This window comes from Hypomesus nipponensis, chromosome 3, assembly GCF_054491055.1.
Source record: "Hypomesus nipponensis isolate SF chromosome 3, ASM5449105v1, whole genome shotgun sequence".
NCBI classification, from domain to species: domain Eukaryota; kingdom Metazoa; phylum Chordata; class Actinopteri; order Osmeriformes; family Osmeridae; genus Hypomesus; species Hypomesus nipponensis.
The window spans coordinates 19,699,445-19,717,397 of record NC_140363.1 but is presented as its reverse complement, the minus strand read 5'-3'; the positions used below and the strand labels follow the sequence as shown (position 1 = coordinate 19,717,397).

Below are 17,953 nucleotides of genomic sequence, written 5' to 3'. Positions count from 1 at the left end.
TTATGCATGATCTTTACAAAAAGGTTCTTAGATGTTTTGGGGGGAGAGAATCTCTCTAACAAAGTTAGAAAAAAAAGCAGACCTTTTAAGGCCCCCTTAAAAAGCTTTCAGAACAACAAATTCCCCAAAAGGCATGTAAGCGAGAGCAGAAAAGTCAGAGTAGAGACAGCATGCCTTCCATGACTGTCGTCAGTAACTGCAGCATGAGCTCTGAATACTGCCTCATCTGTGGGGAAGGGGGCGTGGCTTCAGGACAACACAAACACACAGCTACAGGCTCTGACATCACGGCTGATGTCATGCACGACCTCTAGGGGCGTCAGTCTAACAGCAGCACAAACACACCGGTAGAGCGACACTGAGCCACAGCAGAACATGACGCCCAGAGCCCAGAGCCCCGGCCAGGCTGCTGGAGCAGGACACTGGAGGTGAGGACAGGAGGGGTCCCCCCCACAGGAACACAGAGCAGTGGGTACCACGTTACTTACTGCCAGGTCCTGAACTAGCTTCTCTTCAAAAGAGTAGGTCTCTGTCTCTATCCATATTCTCTGATAGGCCAGGAGGAAGAGGTTAATAGAACGATGCCTGGGGAGGAGGAGGGACAGGAGCAGGGCAGTGGAGCAGGAGGAGAGAGGAGGGGGAGGGGGAGAAGGAGGAGAGAGGTGGAGAGAGGAGGAGGGCACACTAGTTAATACTGGTTAGTACAGGACACTGGCAAATCCAACTGGTCACCTTGAGGTGCAGATATATTTAGGTCATATCGGTTATACAGTAAAACAAAGATAAGATCTAACAAATATAGAAGTAGCCTAGTATATGAATGGAGGCTACACACAGTCAATGCTACAAGAGATGTTCAGATTCAGGCCGACCAGTCGAAATGCCACTGAGAACACTGAGTGTGGGAGTTAGCTACGGTCCCAGCACACGGCTGGAGCAGGGGCAGGGCAGGGTCAGGGCAGGGTCAGGGCAGGGAGAGGGCAGGGTCAGGGTCAGGGTCAGGCGGAGGGTCAGCAGGAGAGAACACGTTCTCCAGGCATCACATTACCGTCAGCATGGAGAGCAGACTGTCACAGTCTGACTTCTCATACATTTTTTCCAGCCATAAACGTTGGTAGGCGATGAGGAAGTAATTATTATTTTTGTGCCTGAGGGGAGGTCCAGTGGTTACATTCAGGACAGAGCAGAGCAGAGAATGGGAGTGTGTCAGCTATACAGATTACAGCAGAAGACACATGAGCTGAAGATAGATGAGCTAGGGAATGAGAAGAGCACAGACCTTTCACAACAAAGATATACAGTTCCAGGCATAACTAACAAAATACACAGAACCATCATTTCTGCCTTCCTGTCACGACTCAGCGCAAGTAGTAGCCCTGTGTATTCTTATCTTAATATAACGCAAAGCCTCGTCCCATAAGGCAGCCAATCACTTGCTCAAATGAGTCATCTCATCGCCAGGCGACAGCTGAGAGCACATTCAAGATGGCCGCCCCCAGGTTGTACATAATTGTTTTCCCCCTCCCGCCTGTCTTCCCTCCTAGCGCTCTGTGACTGAGTTACAGTGCATCTGGGCATGAAATTGCTACTGTCCTTCTCCTATTCCTCGATAACAGCCCCCAGGCAAGACATTTGTCATACAGAGTGGGGGTGGGAAACTTCACATTAATACACGGTCAGAGCCCAGCAGAAGCATCGTGAGAGTTGGGATGTGGAGACAACTAGGTAGCCAGGCTAGCACTGAGAAGAAAAACTACACGCTAAACGCTCATGGCCTCCTCTGCTGGTGTTTCATTAGCTCTATTTTGTGAGTGTGCCAGCTGAGGTGGCGCGGCCCGTCAGTTTAGCTTCCTCCAGATCTTTACCCACACCGGGCTTCAAACCCGGGCACTCTGACCTACAAGCGTGACTACAAACCAACTACGCCACAGAAAAGCTAGCTCTTCACTGGCACGGGTGGACTATTTATACTGAGAAGGAGGGACCTTATGAAATTCACCTCTGCTACACTCGCTGGGAGTGGAAGGACCTCGTTAGAGAGCACAGCGGAGGTGAAGGAGGGGGAGAGACAGAGGAGGTGAAGGAGGGGGAGAGACAGAGGAGGTGAAGCAGGGGGAGAGACAGAGGAGGTGAAGGAGGGGGAGAGACAGAGGAGGTGAAGGAGGGGGAGAGACAGAGGAGGTGAAGGAGGGGGAGAGACAGAGGAGGTGAAGGAGGGGGAGAGACAGAGGAGGTGAAGGAGGGGGAGAGACAGAGGAGGTGAAGGAGGGGGAGAGACAGAGGAGGTGAAGGAGGGGGAGAGACAGAGGAGGTGAAGGAGGGGGAGAGACAGAGGAGGTGAAGGAGGGGGAGAGACAGAGGAGGTGAAGGAGGGGGAGAGACAGAGGAGGTGAAGGAGGGGGAGAGACAGAGGAGGTGAAGGAGGGGGAGAGACAGAGGAGGTGAAGGAGGGGGAGAGACAGAGGAGGTGCAGCAGAGGGTACCTGGGCAGGTTGTAGAGAGGAGCCATGCGGAAGCAGGCCACCACAGCTCGTTTCCGCTGTTTGGACAGCAGCTTCTGCCACACACACTTCTTAGACCTCAGCGGCTGCTCCACCTAGCGCCGCCCCGGCACACACAGCAAGCACACTATCACACACCACAGTAATCACTGACAGAGCTTCCAGAAGGTTCCTGAGAGGAGGAGTAAGGAGAGCAGACCTGCTCCAGGTTGAAGACGGCAGCAGAGATGCTCTGGACTCTCTCCACAGTCTTCTCTGGGTCTGGAGGTCCTCCGTTCTTCACCACCACGTGGCGGTACAGGTTCAGCTGCCAGCGCACAGCAGGGTCTTCTGACTGGGGAGGGGAGGGGATGATGAGGCTGTGTCTACCAGACTGTGTCTACCAGACTGTGTCTACCACACTGTGTCTACCACACGGTGTCTACCAGACTGTGTCTACCACACGGTGTCTACCAGACTGTGTCTACCACACGGTGTCTACCAGACTGTGTCTACCAGACTGTGTCTACCAGACTGTGTCTACCACACGGTGTCTACCAGACTGTGTCTACCACACTGTGTCTACCACACTGTGTCTACCAGACTGTGTCTACCACACTGTGTCTACCAGACTTTGTCTATCAGACTGTGTTTACCACACTGTCTATCAGACTGTGTTTACCACACTGTGTCTACCAGACTTTGTCTATCAGACTGTGTCTATCAGACTGTGTTTACCACACTGTCTATCAGACTGTGTTTACCACACTGTCTATCAGACTGTGTCTACCACACTGTGTCTACCAGACTTTGTCTATCAGACTGTGTTTACCACACTGTCTATCAGACTGTGTTTACCACACTGTCTATCAGACTGTGTCTACCACACTGTGTCTACCAGACTTTGTCTATCAGACTGTGTTTACCACACTGTCTATCAGACTGTGTTTACCACACTGTGTCTACCAGACTTTGTCTATCAGACTTTGTCTATCAGACTGTGTTTACCACACTGTCTATCAGACTGTGTTTACCACACTGTCTATCAGACTGTGTTTACCACACTGTCTATCAGACTGTGTTTACCACACTGTGTCTACCACACGGTGTCTACCAGACTGTGTCTACCACACGGTGTCTACCAGACTGTGTCTACCACACGGTGTCTACCAGACTGTGTCTACCAGACTGTGTCTACCAGACTGTGTCTACCACACGGTGTCTACCAGACTGTGTCTACCACACGGTGTCTACCACACGGTGTCTACCAGACTGTGTCTACCACACTGTGTCTACCAGACTGTGTCTACCACACTGTGTCTACCAGACTGTGTCTACCACACTGTGTCTACCACACTGTGTCTACCAGACTGTGTCTACCACACTGTGTCTACCAGACTTTGTCTATCAGACTGTGTTTACCACACTGTCTATCAGACTGTGTTTACCACACTGTCTATCAGACTGTGTTTACCACACTGTGTCTACCAGACTTTGTCTATCAGACTGTGTCTATCAGACTGTGTTTACCACACTGTCTATCAGACTGTGTTTACCACACTGTCTATCAGACTGTGTTTACCACACTGTCTATCAGACTGTGTCTACCACACTGTGTCTATCAGACTGTGTTTACCACACTGTCTATCAGACTGTGTCTACCACACTGTGTCTACCAGACTTTGTCTATCAGACTGTGTTTACCACACTGTCTATCAGACTGTGTTTACCACACTGTCTATCAGACTGTGTCTACCACACTGTGTCTACCAGACTTTGTCTATCAGACTGTGTTTACCACACTGTCTATCAGACTGTGTTTACCACACTGTGTCTACCAGACTTTGTCTACCAGACTTTGTCTATCAGACTGTGTTTACCACACTGTCTATCAGACTGTGTTTACCACACTGTCTATCAGACTGTGTTTACCACACTGTCTATCAGACTGTGTTTACCACACTGTCTATCAGACTGTGTTTACCACACTGTCTATCAGACTGTGTTTACCACACTGTCTATCAGACTGTGTTTACCACACTGTCTATCAGACTGTGTTTACCACACTGTCTATCAGACTGTGTTTACCACACTGTCTATCAGACTGTGTTTACCACACTGTCTATCAGACTGTGTTTACCACACTGTAACAGAATACTGGTCCACTGACCTTCACCTGCAGGTGCAGGTTCTGTCGGAGGTGCTCCTTGACTTCCTCGTCTGAGTCTTTCTGTGAAGAGAACACACACACAGACCTCACTCAGCGAGCCTCACATGTCAGTTAGGTAAGCTGTGGGAACCTAAACCCCAAACCAGCCCAGTCTAACCCCAGTCCCAGCCCAGTCTAACCCCAGCCCCAGCCCAGTCTAACCCCAGCCCCAGCCCAGTCTAACCCCAGCCCCAGCCCAGTCTAACCCCAGCCCCAGCCCAGTCTAACCCCAGCCCCAGCCCAGTCTAACCCCAGCCCCAGCCCAGTCTAACCCCAGCCCCAGCCCAGTCTAACCCCAGCCCCAGCCCCAGGCAGCCTCACCAGGCCGTAGCGGGTCTTGGCCAGAGAGATGAGCTCCTGGTCTCCAGGGGTACACATGTTGAGGCCGATGGGCAGCATCTTCTTCAGCGCCGCCACGATCAGCGAGGTCTGGACGGAGTAGAACTCCCCTCTGCGTTTCCTGTGTTTCCTCTCCTGGTCCTGCCCCCCTGCCTGCCCCCGACACAACACACCTCCCTGAAGCACACTGGAACTGTCATAGGCTGGACATCAGACAAGGTGCACTTTAATGCCGTGTTCACACCAAACTCAAAGCTAATTATTTTCGCAAATGAAGCCAAATTGCGCAAATTTTCGCTTTGCATCCTTTTGTGTTTATTCGCCCAAATTGACAGACAGCTACAATACTCTATAATACACACACTGGCTCTGAGCAGTTCCATCCATCTTTCAAATGAGAACACCTTGACAGACTATTTCTCCAGAGCTACTTTCACAATAAGAGCCCACACATGGAGCCCCAGTAAGGCTCAAGCAGCACAGTACAGTCAGCCAGTGTTTGCAGCACCAGCAAAATCTGCACACATGCTCGAATGTGAGCCAGTGAAGCATTCAGATCAAGCTATGGGCTGCAGGCAGCATGAGCTCACTGTTCCTGTAACAGACTGAGCTCTTATTTCATTAGGAAGGACTGTACAAGAGGAGGTAAGCACACACACGCCCTTCATCAACAACACACATGCCCTTCATCAACAACACACACGCCCTTCATCAACAACACACACGCCCTTCATCAACAACACACACGCCCTTCATCAACAACACACACGCCCTTCATCAACAGAACTGCAATGGAAATGGAGGTGCCACACCCATCTGGGAGTGACTGATGGCGCTAGTTAGGATGTCAGACATGGCGACGAATAGGGGCAATGGCCATGAATGATTGGCTGATAATAATGAACATTTATTAAATATGCAGCACAGCACGCTTTTGCCTGTCCTTTCCTGCATTGGAGCATTCAGGTAAGACCCGGCACATGCACTATGACTGCTGCACAGGCACTATGACTGCTGCACATGCACTATGACTGCTGCACAGGCACTATGACTGCTGCACATGCACTATGACTGCTGCAGAGGCACTATGACTGCTGCACATGCACTATGACTGCTGCACATGCACTATGACTGCTGCACAGGCACTATGACTTCTGCACATGCACTATGACTGCTGCACAGGCACTATGACTGCTGCACAGGCACTATGACTGCTGCACATGCACTATGACTGCTGCACATGCACTATGACTGCTGCACATGCACTTTGACTGCGGCACATGCACTATGACTGCTTCCAAACAGCTGATTGAGGGAGAGGATGGATGTCTAACACAACATGATCACATGATGGCACTGGTTTTTATGAGCTAAAAACAAACAAGCTATCAAGCAACCAACAGAACCTACTGAAATCCTGTGTGTGTGTGCTGTGTGTGGTGTGTGCTGTGCTGTGCTGTGTGTGTGTGTGTGTGTGTGTGTGTGGGGTGAGTGTGTGTGTGGTGTGCTAATGGTAGGTGATGGTATCGCAGCTTGTTCTATAAATGTTTGTTTCTTATGGCACAGGGCAATGAGACAATGTACATTTTTCTCTAACTACTTCTGTAAACAAGAGAGGAGGAGAGGAGAGGGAGGGAAGAGGGGAAGAGAGGAAAGGAGAAGAGAGGAAAGGAGAAGAGAGGAAAGGAGAAGAGAGGAAAGGAGAGGAGGTATTCCTCCGTACCTTAGATATTTTGCTCTTGTTGTCCCCAGTCAGGAAGGACAGATTGTTGATTTCATTCTGAACCACGAAGTTCTGCTCTTCCCTTTTGAAGTTCTGAGGAAAAAACAATGAGAAATTGCATTCATACTTTTTATTGTGATATCATAAATTAGACAGTGTGTCTAAAGATTAAGAAGCAAACCTACGTGTGATTTGCACCAGAGGATGAAGATCTCTGCCACCATTCTGAAAAGCTCATTGGAGTCATCATCCGGCTCCTTCAGCCAACGACACCTGCAGGAGGAGAGGTGAGTCCTTTGAACACATGGCCTGTCAGCAGCCTGTCATGTTCCCATCTCCATCCTTCACCACTCAAGAACTCAATTTCCCAGAGTTCCCCAGCCTCACCTGTTGTTGTCCACATATCGGATGAGCATGGGGTAGAAGGCATACAGGTCGCGGCAGAGCACGGCAAACTCATCCAGGATGAGCAGCTCTGCCTCCTGGGTGTCTCCCCTCCCCTCCGCCTTCAGCTGCTCCTCCTCACACACCACCTTCACTGTCTTCTTCCTCAGCTTGTCCAGCGTGGGCAGGAAGTGGCTCTTCAGCAGGTCAGCTCTGGCCTTGCTGATGATTGGCTGCACGTACACTACACACACAGACATTCAGAGAGTTAAGTTAAGATGCTGAGAATGACAGACATGGTCTCCTTTAAGGAGGTCACACAGAGGAGGTCCCCAAGGGGGGTTTATTGACCCGCGGCCGACCCCCCCAGCCAACCCTCCAGCCCACCTGCGATCCTCTTCATCCAGGAGGCCTCGTCGATGCCCAGGTTGCTGTTGAGGATCTTGAGGATGTTCCCCAGGATGAGGCTGAGGTGCTCGGAGGTGACAGTGCTGCAGCAGCCCCCAGGGTCCTGGTTCTCAGGGCCCCTCTCCCACCAGTAGGACAGGTAGTTACACAGCATGGGGAGCACCACCTCGATGACGTGGGGCATCTCCGTGTAGCGGGCTCCGGACTGGGCCATGTCGTTGATGTCCTTCATCAGCACCTCCAGGCGTGGCATGTCTGGACACATGTCCTCCACAGACTCAGGCATGCCTAGCACTGGACACAGACAGCCTCATGCTCCACACGGCTCACAAGGTGGACACTCAACTACCAAGCACAAACACTATCTGGACTGTGTTTGTGTGTGAACATAAGCACCTTTAGAGGTGTGTGTGTGTGTGAGTTTGAGTGTAAGTGAGTGTGTGAGTGAGTGAGTGTGTGTGTGTGTGTGTGTGTTGTGTGAGTGAGTGTGTGAGTGAGTGTGTGTGTGTGTGTTGTGTGAGTGAGTGTGTGTGTGTGTGTGTGTGTGTGTGTGAGTGAGTGTATGTGTGTGTGTGTGCGTGAGTGTGTGTGTGAGTGAGTGAGTGAGTGAGTGAGTGAGTGAGTGAGTGAGTGTGTGTGAGTGAGTGTGAGTGAGTGTGTGTGTGAGTGTGTGTGTGTGTGAGTGAGGGGCTTCTTACTGGCTCGTTCGCGGGGCGTCTTGGTGCTGAACACGGAGCAGGGGTTGTGTGTGTTGAGCAGGGGCTCCAGGAAGGCCACAGGCATGGCCCCGGCCAGGGTGGCCAGACACTCCCCCAGGGCGGGCAGCTGTCTGGGGGCAGAGCACAACAGGGGAGGGCTGGGGAGGCTGGCACTATGGGCATTTTATATTTTTTATGCCAAGTCAGGTGCAAATGACTGGGGCATTGAACACACAGCACAGGCAAATATGCAACCATTTGAATTCTCTGCCCCCTGATTCAAACTGACCAAGATTTAAAGAGTACCTCTCAACATAGATGTTCTTTCCAGTCCCGAGAGCATAAAGACTGGTCAGGATACGATAGCAGGACACCTGCACGTCATCCACTGTGAGAAACAGACAGCTGCTTTAGCATTTGTTTCTGTAAGGTACTGTAACAAGAATATGGTGCTGTGTGCTGCAGTGTGGACCGCCTTCATAGTGCTGCAGTGTGGACCGCCTTCATGGTGCTGCAGTGTGGACCCCCTTCATAGTGCTGTGTGCTGCAGTGTGGACCCCCTTCATTGTGCTGCAGTGTGGACCCCCTTCATAGTGCTGTGTGCTGCAGTGTGAACCCCCTTCATAGTGCTGTGTGCTGCAGTGACTCACAGATGAGGTCCAGCTGCAGGTGGTGCTGGGAGATGTGCTGGAACAGGGCGGTGAGGATGGGCAGCAGGGCCGCGGTGGTGTAGTTGATGTTCTGAGACACACCCTTCATCTGGGAGCGGGAGTGTGTGAACTTGCCCAGCTCCAGGTTCCCCAGGGTCTTCTCCAGATCCTCTGCCGCGTTCTCGAAGAACGTCCTCAGGCCCGCCTTCACCAGCTCTGCGCCTGACTTCATCACCGTCCTATTGGACGACACAGAACGCAGGATTACTGATGAGCCAATGGATGAACAGTATGCAAAGGACGATGCAATTTCCAATCAGGAGAGGCTTGGATGGGCGATGACATGATTCACATACTTCCCAGGAGCCTTTGGCTGTGTAATATGAGATCTGCTTGATCACTTTGACCGCCCAAAGGTGAAATTCCCATGATTTATGCATTGTATTTGGTTGATTTAGATTCAAGGTTAGGTTGTCAGTGTAGCAACATAATTAAATAATATGACACCCTAGATGGTGTGATGCATTAACAAGATAAGCTTGTCCCTTTTTACATGGCTCCCTATCGTCCACGAATGCCAACACTGTTGTAAAAGCTGTGATGAACGTCTTGAGAGGGTTAGGGTTAGATGCAGAGAGCAGGGACACCCAAACCTTTGGGGGGAAACTTTGTTTCACACACTCAGTGAAAGGAGAGGAGGAGAGGGGAGGGGACAACAGAGAAGCCTAAAACAGAGCAGAGTATTTGTACTGTGTTACTTCCCATGTGTGAGTGTGACCCACCTGGTGTCCAGGGTGTGTGCCAGGATGTGAAGACAGTTGACCATAGAGGTTGAGTCACTACCTGCAAGATGACACACAGTTATGGAAGCAGATACGGCTGACAAAACATGTTCTAAGTGTGATACACCCATCCATACCCATCCCTCCATCCATACCCATCCCTCCCTGCCTCCCTCCATTCATGCAGGCATTACTCCTTACCAAAGAGGGAAATCCTATGTCTGACAAGAGCTGCCAGTTTACAGAACAGGCTGGAAACAGGAAGCAGAGAGAGGACAATGGACAGATCAGATGAAGAGGTACAGAGAACAGAAGAGGGAACAGATCAGAGGTGATCAGATTGAGAGGGCACCTGGTCACCAGCTCCTTCTCCTTGTTGGAGGCATAGCCACTGCTACTCAGCGCCAGGCTGGGGGATGACAGGAAGTGGAGAGAGTGATTCTTGAAGTACTGGTCTATGAGAGGCAGGAGGACCTGGGGGCGACAGGGGTTAGGGTTAGGGCCACATCTGACTCGACCCTTCTCTTCATATTCAGGGGTGGTTAATGATATTCAGTACTGTGTTGACCATCTTCAGCACTTCCTCACTTTGGCAAAGAACTTGATTTCCTGCTCATGAGGTGATCTGTCAGTTTTCCCACTGGACGCCATGGCCTCTGGAAGGAGTTCAGAAAGTTCTAGAAGAGCTACACTGGAAGCTTCTAAACAGGACAGATCTAGACAGGGCAAGCTTTACTTTGATTATTTAATCCAACATTGTCTAACCTGAACAGGTGGATGTGAGGTGTGCTAGTGAGGGCGGGTCTTACCCAGGTGGGCGATGAACTCCTGGGCCGAGTCAACATACTTCAGGAGCTTCTTGAGGAACTTGTAAGCAAACCTCTTCTCCAGGGAGGACGAGTCCTGGTCCTGGTCCTTCAGTCCTCTACAGAGCCATCAGGGTACATGGAGGTTACACTAACTACCATGTACTACACACATACACACACACACATGTACAAACACAGGCACCCACCGTGTGAGAGTGTATCCGTTGAGCAGTAGGAAGCGGAGGAGGTCCTGGGCCTTGTCGCGGTCCCGAGCCTTCTCCTTGGTGGTTAAGGTGTCGTAGGGCACCAGCAGGGGGTGGCTGCCTCCACCTGGCACACACACACACACACACACACACACACACACACACACACACACACACACACACACACACACACAGACACACACACACACACACACAGACACACACACACACACACACACACACACACACACACACACACACACAGACACACACACACACACACACACACACACACAGACACACACACACAGACACACACACACACACACACACACACACACAGACACACACACACACACACACACACACACACACACACACACACACACACACACACACACACAGACACAGACACACACACACACACACACAGACACACACACAGACACACACACACACACAGACACAGACACACACACACACACACAGACACAGACACACACACACACACACACAGACACACACACACACACACACACACACACACACAGACACACACACACACACACAGACACACACACACACACACACACACACAGACACACACACACACACAGACACACACAGACACACAGACACACACACACACACACACACACACACACACACAGACACACACACACACACACACACACACACACACACACACACACAGACACACACACACACAGACACACACACACACACACAGACACACACACACAGACACACACACACACACAGACACACACAGACACACACACACACACACAGACACACACACACACACAGACACACACACACACAGACACACACACACACACACAGACACACACACAGACACACACACACACAGACACACACACACAGACACACACACACACACAGACACACACACACACAGCTCTGTACTGGCTGCCAAATACACTCTAATGTGCAGGAATAATGATGATTTCAAATATCAAAGATGACGAAGAAAGACCCATCTGAATGACATTAGTGCTAGTGACAGCTCTCGTGCCCAGTGTGACTGGTGAGGAGGTCGTGTCTCAGGTGAGAAGGGTGGTGGCTGACAGCAGATGGTGCAGTAGAGCAGCTCCTCGGCTCTGTGATCGGTTTGTTTGGTCTCACTCTCATCAGCAGACAGCACATGGACGTGTGTGTGCTAGATGTAGAATCACCTCTGCTTCCAAGCTCCGTCTTCTTCTTCTTGGCCCAGATGTTGTGATGATTCTCTGCCACCACCTCCACCATGGCCTTCACACAGAGGAAGGTTAAGACACACCCACATCATGGAGACAAGATTCAACACAACGTAGCAGTTCAGCACTCTCTTAGAAGACAAACACTTCAACACCAACACCATGCCAGGTCGCTCACCTGTTGTTCTTTAGACAAAACCACGCTGCTGGTGTCTAGAGGGCTTGGGTAGAATCCATTCGCCTGCCAGGATTCCAGATAAACACTGGTTAACACTGGGAGGCATTTAGCTGAATGCAGAGTCCCAGTAGGAACTGCCCCAGCAGCTCCAGAGCTGTACCTGGGAGGAGGTCTGGGAGATCTTCCTCAACTTCTCACTCTCCCTCTGCAGAGACGTGGTCTCTCCATCCCTGGTCCTGTCGATGCTCCAGCCTACAGCCAGCATGCTCTTCAGTGACTCTCTCACTGGCCACCTGTAGACTTCCTTCTCCTGGAGAACACCGGGGAGAAGTGGAAGTCAGCCCTGCTGTGGGTCACCTCACCTGTCCTGGTAGCTGCTGCTGGGGTGGGAGATGATGAGGGTGTGGTTTTGGGGTGTGGCACCTTCTCTGTGAGTCCTTTATAGGTCCTGAGTTGAGGGTGGGTCTTGGCCTTCTCGTCCACACAGTCTCCATACTTCCAGCCCAGCAGAACCTGAGGAGAACCCACACAGTCTCCATACTTCCAGCCCAGCAGTTACAAACATCTACTAACTACAATATCAGAAAGGACACCAAGAGGAAAGATTAAAGTTCCCAAAAAGAAAGTAAATGTAAAAAAACAAATTATAAATAGTTTGCTCAGCCAAAGTGGGATCTTCTCTACGCCCCAAACTAATGGAGCCAGAGATGGCTGTGCATCCTTCACAGTTGCATCTGAGATCATCTAATGTAACCTGTGAAGCAGGGCTCCTCCCTGGCCTACCTTCTCTGCTGCCCATCTGTCATGGCAGTGCTCAGCATACTTGTTGGCAACGTGCTCCAACTTCTCCGGGAGAGATATGCTGCAGGGAACAACCGTAAACAATCACTCACCTACCCAAGGAGGGAAATCAGCCCTACAGGGGGGATGGACATTTACATAGTAATTGACATGAATAAAAGCCCTGTGTACGACATCAGAGGACAGGGGCTGTACGCAGGGGGGTAAGTGAGGCAGATGACACCAGCTGGTGAGTTCTGTCTGCGGTGCGGCTGTTCACAGCAGCCCACCTGGAGGTGTTGATGGGCCTGGGGTCCAAGCTGCCGTGGGCGTCCACAGACACAGGCTGCTCCAGGCCGCCGCAGACCCAGGGCTCCATGTAGTCGGGGGGCAGGGCCCCAGAGATCGCACTGAGGCAGGGCATGGCCATCTTGAAGAGGTCGGGGTCATACTTCTATCCGAAAGGGAGAGATGTGTTAGAGAGAGAGAGAGGGAGAGGGAGAGACCTTGACTGACAGAACTATGTTGTGGATCTGGTCTAGGTGAGGATCAAACATATATTTTTATAGGTATTTTGATCAAAAACTTGAGAGAATATCATCAAGGCAGTGCTGTGTGTTGTTGTTGTTGTGTACGGGTGATGTCAGTCTGGGATTGGTTGAGGAGAGCTGTGGCGTTCTGATGACCACCAAGGGGGTGAAGAAGAACTGTTGTTCTCCAGATGTTCTCCAGATGTAATATATATGTATATATACAATTCGTTTTTTTATTTCTAATACTCAAAGTCGCTTTACATGTATTTGGAGGTGCCCAAGTCACCTTACAGAGTCGGTGGTAAGCTACACCTGTAGCCACAGCTGCCCTGGGGCAGACTGACAGTAGAATGGCTGCTAATCAGCGCCTACGGCCCCTCCGACCACCACCAACATTCATTCATGCTCTCCAGATGTTGTCCTACCCTCTGAGCCAGCGAGTCGAAGACGCCCCAGAAGATCTTCTTGGTGAGGAGCAGCTCAGCTTCGGAGGCGGAGCCGCTGCTGGCCCCGCCCACCGGCAGGCAGTAGTACTTCCAGCTCTGCTCGTAGTGGTTGGTCAGAAGCTGAGGAGGACACAGGGTGAAGGTCAGGTGAGGAGGACAGCAGGGGGGCAGCAGGGGGGCAGCAGGGGGGCAGGACGGGGGCAGCAGGGGGCAGCAGGGGGGCAGCAGGGGGGCAGCAGGGGGGCAGCAGGGGGCAGCAGGGGGGCAGCAGGGGGGCAGCAGGGGGGCAGCAGGGGGCAGCAGGGGGGCAGCAGGGGGGCAGGACGGGGGCAGCAGGGGGGCAGCAGGGGGGCAGCAGGGGGCAGCAGGGGGGCAGCAGGGGGGCAGCAGGGGGCAGCAGGGGGGCAGCAGGGGGGCAGCAGGGGGGCAGGACGGGGGCAGCAGGGGGGCAGCAGGGGGGCAGCAGGGGGGCAGCAGGGGGGCAGCAGGGGGGCAGGACGGGGGCAGGACGGGGGCAGCAGGGGCAGGAGAATCCTGAACCAACCTGCTGCAGTGTGCTGGAACACAACAGTCTGGCCCCAAGCCAAACATTTCAAACAGGATATATAACAAAGCAGAGCTGAGGGAAATTAATGATCTTGTCCCTTGGTGTGCACACAACAAACAAGAGCTAAACATCAGAAAATGTCTGTACCGGCAGACATAAGCCAGTCACCTGTTACTACACTTCCCACAATCCCTTGGGGCAAAGCAGTCAACATTGCTTTAATCAACCTCTCCTATAGTGTACCATAGACTCTGAAGCCAGGCTGCTCAACAGCCCAGAGAGAGAGAGAGAAACAGAACAAGGCAGAAAGAAGCAGAGAGCAGAAGCAGAACAGCAGAAGAGAGAGAGCAGGAAGAGAGAGAGAGCAGGAAGAGAGAGAGCAGGAAGAGAGAGAGCAGGAAGAGAGAGAGCAGGAAGAGAGAGAGAAGAGAGAGAGAGAGCAGGAAGAGAGAGAGAGCAGGAAGAGAGAGAGAGCAGGAAGAGAGAGAGAGAGAGAGAGAGAGAGAGAGAGAGAGAGAGAGAGAGAGAGAGAGAGAGAGAGAAGAGAGAGCGTAGGATGAGAGAGAGATAGAAGAGAGAGAGAGAGCAGGAAGAGAGAGAGAGCAGGAAGAGAGAGAGAAAGCAGGAAGAGAGAGAGCAGGAACAGAGAGAGCAGGAAGAGAGAGAGAGCAGGAAGAGAGAGAGAGCAGGAAGAGAGAGAGCAGGAAGAGAGAGAGAGAGCAGGAAGAGAGAGAGAGAGCAGGAACAGAGAGAGCAGGAAGAGAGAGAGAGCAGGAAGAGAGAGTGACATCAGGAGAGACAAAGACAGGCGCTGCTTCCTCACCCTGAGAGGCATCTTGCAGTACTCGGTCAGCAGAGGAACATCAAACACCAGCCTCCGCAGCAGCTGCTGGAGCATGGAGGGCCTCAGGTACCTGGGAACACAGGTCACAGGTCACAGCCAGGCTCCATGCCTGTTCATCCACCAGCTAACCTTCAGCATGACCCAGGACCCAGGCAGGACAGTGTCAGGGTGAGGGGGTGAGGGCTGCCCACCTGCACACGGCCAGCAGACACTCCTCGATGGCGTCGCGCTGGGCCTTGGTGAGCGAGCGGCCTTTGGACAGCCGGTAGACGGTGTGCAGGGTGGAATCCACCAGCGAGGCATAGTGCTCTGAGCCAGAGAAGTGCGGGGCGCAGCGAGTCAGCAGGGGCAGCATGGCTGAGCCGATGTAGCGGTTCATGGCCAGGGCCATCTCTGTGGTGCTCAGCGCCTCCTGCAGGGGGGAGGACAAAGGTCACAGTCTCAGTAGAGGTCGTGTGGTCACGCTGAGGCAGACCAGCCCAGTCCCACCCACCACCCCCCTAACCAGCCCAGCCCAGTCCCACCCACCACCCCCCTGACCGGCCCAGCCCAGACCCTCCCACCACCCCCCAGCCCAGCCTCTCCTACCGTGTCCAGGCAGGCGGAGGCCCTCAGGTCAGGCAGGAAGCCCACCTCCAGCAGGTGCAGCAGGAAGCTCTGGTCCTCGATGCCGTACACACGGTCCAGGAACAGCACCATGGGGGCCTTGTGGTCCGGGCAGAAGCTGGCCGCCATGTCTGGCTCAGTCACCTCCCCGTCTGGAACGCAGAGGAAGGAGAGGAGACAGAGGGACAAAAGGACAAGGAACAACTGCGGGGTTTGTGTTTGTCTCGGTTCTTTTCAAATTGTATGTTTTGTGGCGTATTAACAGTGTTTTGTGGTGTATTATTAACTCTGCTTGGACCAGGACCCATTCAGAAGGAAGCCTGTGCATCACACTGTCTCTTCTCATTAAGAGAACCATGTGTATTCATTAGGAGCAGTGTAGCATGGGAGAGTTTCTGGGGAGGTGCACACACACACACACACACACACACACAGGCTCACACATGCTCACACACACATGCTCAAACACACATGGCTGAGTGGTTGGGTTCTTGGCGAGCAGGCAGGGTAGTGTGTGTGTTCACTAACAAGGTGGTGTGTGTGTGTGTGTCTGGTTTCCCAGAGTATAACAGATCTGAGATGTTGCGGTGTGTGTGTGTGCGTGTGTGTGCGTCAGCACCTTTGTTGACGGTGGGCATCTTGAAGGGCAGACTGATGATTCCCACCAGGTCCTGGGTGGGTACCAGGGAGCGCAGGATGGCTCGCACACGCAGGGCCTCTCCCTTCCCCTTGTTTATCAGCTGCTGGGAGAGAGAGCTGCTCACACCCTGCTCTGCTCAACACCCCATGCTGGGGGGGTCTCAGTGTCAGTGTGAGAGTGTGTGAGTGTGGAAGAGTGTGTGTGTGTGTGTGTGTGTAGGGGGGGGTCACTCACGTGCATCTCGGGGGCGCAGCGCCCCAGCAGGTCGATGAGAGCAGAGTAGAAGGACATGATGGCGTTGCCCATGTGCACCACCTCTTCCTCCTCCTCATCCTCACCAGAGCTGCACAGAGAGGGGGGTTACCACGAGCACACAGGAAACAAGCCCACACACCCAGCTAACATCATGCTGTCTGCCTGTGCTATGCTAACTTTGCAAACAATGCCACCTATGCTAACTATACTACCTATACTAACATACTAACTATGCCACACATGCTAACTATGCTCCCAATTCTAACTGTGTTACCTATACTAACTATGCTAACTATGCTAACTATGCTAATGCAACCAAGTTGAAATGGTTAAGCTCACTCCTCAGTATCAGTACCGTCCACCCGCTCCATCAAGCTAACTTTTCGAAGGCGCAGCTGGTTAGCGGTGTTGGCAGCCACGCTGTAAGTCAGAGGACCTGAGTTCAAATCCCAATATGGGGAAGATTGGGAGCAGCGCTTCTACACCTGCTCCACCTACTCCGCCTGCTCCACCTGCTACACTAACTATGCTAACAGGCTGCTGGCCATGTGTCCCAGGGGTCTCACATGTCTGAGCTGACTCCCTGGGCGGCGCTGGGCAGGTCGAGGGCAGGGTTCTCTGAGATCTTGATGGCTTCCTTCATGGCAGCCAGCAGGCCGTTCCCGCCCTCCCCCCTCAGGGCCGGACCGAAACACTCCGGACGCCTGATCAGCAGCTTCACCACCACACTGGAGTTCTCCTCCACACTCTCACCTGGAGCACACACACACACACAGGGATACACACACACACAGGGATACACATACACACAGGGATACACACACACACACACACACAGGGATACACACACACCCACACACACACACAGGGATACACACACACACACACACACAGGGATATACACACACAGAGAGGTGCAGACACACATACAGAAGATTCAATACTGGCACATTGCGAGCAGACTCCACACACACACACACACACACTCAAGACTCATAAAACTGCAAGTGGGATGACACCACATACAAAGCATAAACTACCCTGACATCAGCAACACCCCCAGCTCTCCCCCCCAGAGCCCCAGCCCTCTCAAGGCCCAGACAGAAGGCTCATTTAGAGAGTGCTTGCCAACGTATCGCCACTTTTTCTGCTCCATCACTGTCAGGATTCAAATTAATGGCTGGTGCAAGTGTTC

General features: G+C 52.4%; 1 protein-coding gene across 1 annotated transcript in view; it reads right to left on the bottom strand.

Annotated features, from left to right (window-relative positions):
* Positions 1–17,953, bottom strand: part of LOC146300257 (ryanodine receptor 3) — a 51,207-nt gene that overhangs the window by 18,379 nt on the left and 14,875 nt on the right. The window contains exons 18-48 of the mRNA XM_084682192.1: positions 17,325–17,511; positions 16,738–16,846; positions 16,483–16,603; positions 15,846–16,015; positions 15,449–15,669; positions 15,237–15,327; positions 13,846–13,986; positions 13,178–13,341; positions 12,891–12,969; positions 12,531–12,620; positions 12,268–12,417; positions 12,108–12,170; positions 11,909–11,984; positions 10,689–10,812; positions 10,483–10,598; positions 10,262–10,329; positions 10,026–10,147; positions 9,875–9,924; positions 9,674–9,734; positions 8,892–9,130; positions 8,548–8,629; positions 8,242–8,372; positions 7,523–7,837; positions 7,139–7,379; positions 6,937–7,024; positions 6,752–6,844; positions 5,011–5,181; positions 4,651–4,710; positions 2,701–2,835; positions 2,484–2,596; positions 489–585 (exon numbers count right to left, since the gene is read on the bottom strand). Of these exons, the coding sequence (XP_084538318.1) occupies positions 489–585; positions 2,484–2,596; positions 2,701–2,835; positions 4,651–4,710; positions 5,011–5,181; positions 6,752–6,844; positions 6,937–7,024; positions 7,139–7,379; positions 7,523–7,837; positions 8,242–8,372; positions 8,548–8,629; positions 8,892–9,130; positions 9,674–9,734; positions 9,875–9,924; positions 10,026–10,147; positions 10,262–10,329; positions 10,483–10,598; positions 10,689–10,812; positions 11,909–11,984; positions 12,108–12,170; positions 12,268–12,417; positions 12,531–12,620; positions 12,891–12,969; positions 13,178–13,341; positions 13,846–13,986; positions 15,237–15,327; positions 15,449–15,669; positions 15,846–16,015; positions 16,483–16,603; positions 16,738–16,846; positions 17,325–17,511 (3,968 nt within the window). The remainder of the gene's footprint in view (positions 1–488; positions 586–2,483; positions 2,597–2,700; positions 2,836–4,650; positions 4,711–5,010; positions 5,182–6,751; positions 6,845–6,936; positions 7,025–7,138; positions 7,380–7,522; positions 7,838–8,241; positions 8,373–8,547; positions 8,630–8,891; positions 9,131–9,673; positions 9,735–9,874; positions 9,925–10,025; positions 10,148–10,261; positions 10,330–10,482; positions 10,599–10,688; positions 10,813–11,908; positions 11,985–12,107; positions 12,171–12,267; positions 12,418–12,530; positions 12,621–12,890; positions 12,970–13,177; positions 13,342–13,845; positions 13,987–15,236; positions 15,328–15,448; positions 15,670–15,845; positions 16,016–16,482; positions 16,604–16,737; positions 16,847–17,324; positions 17,512–17,953) is intronic.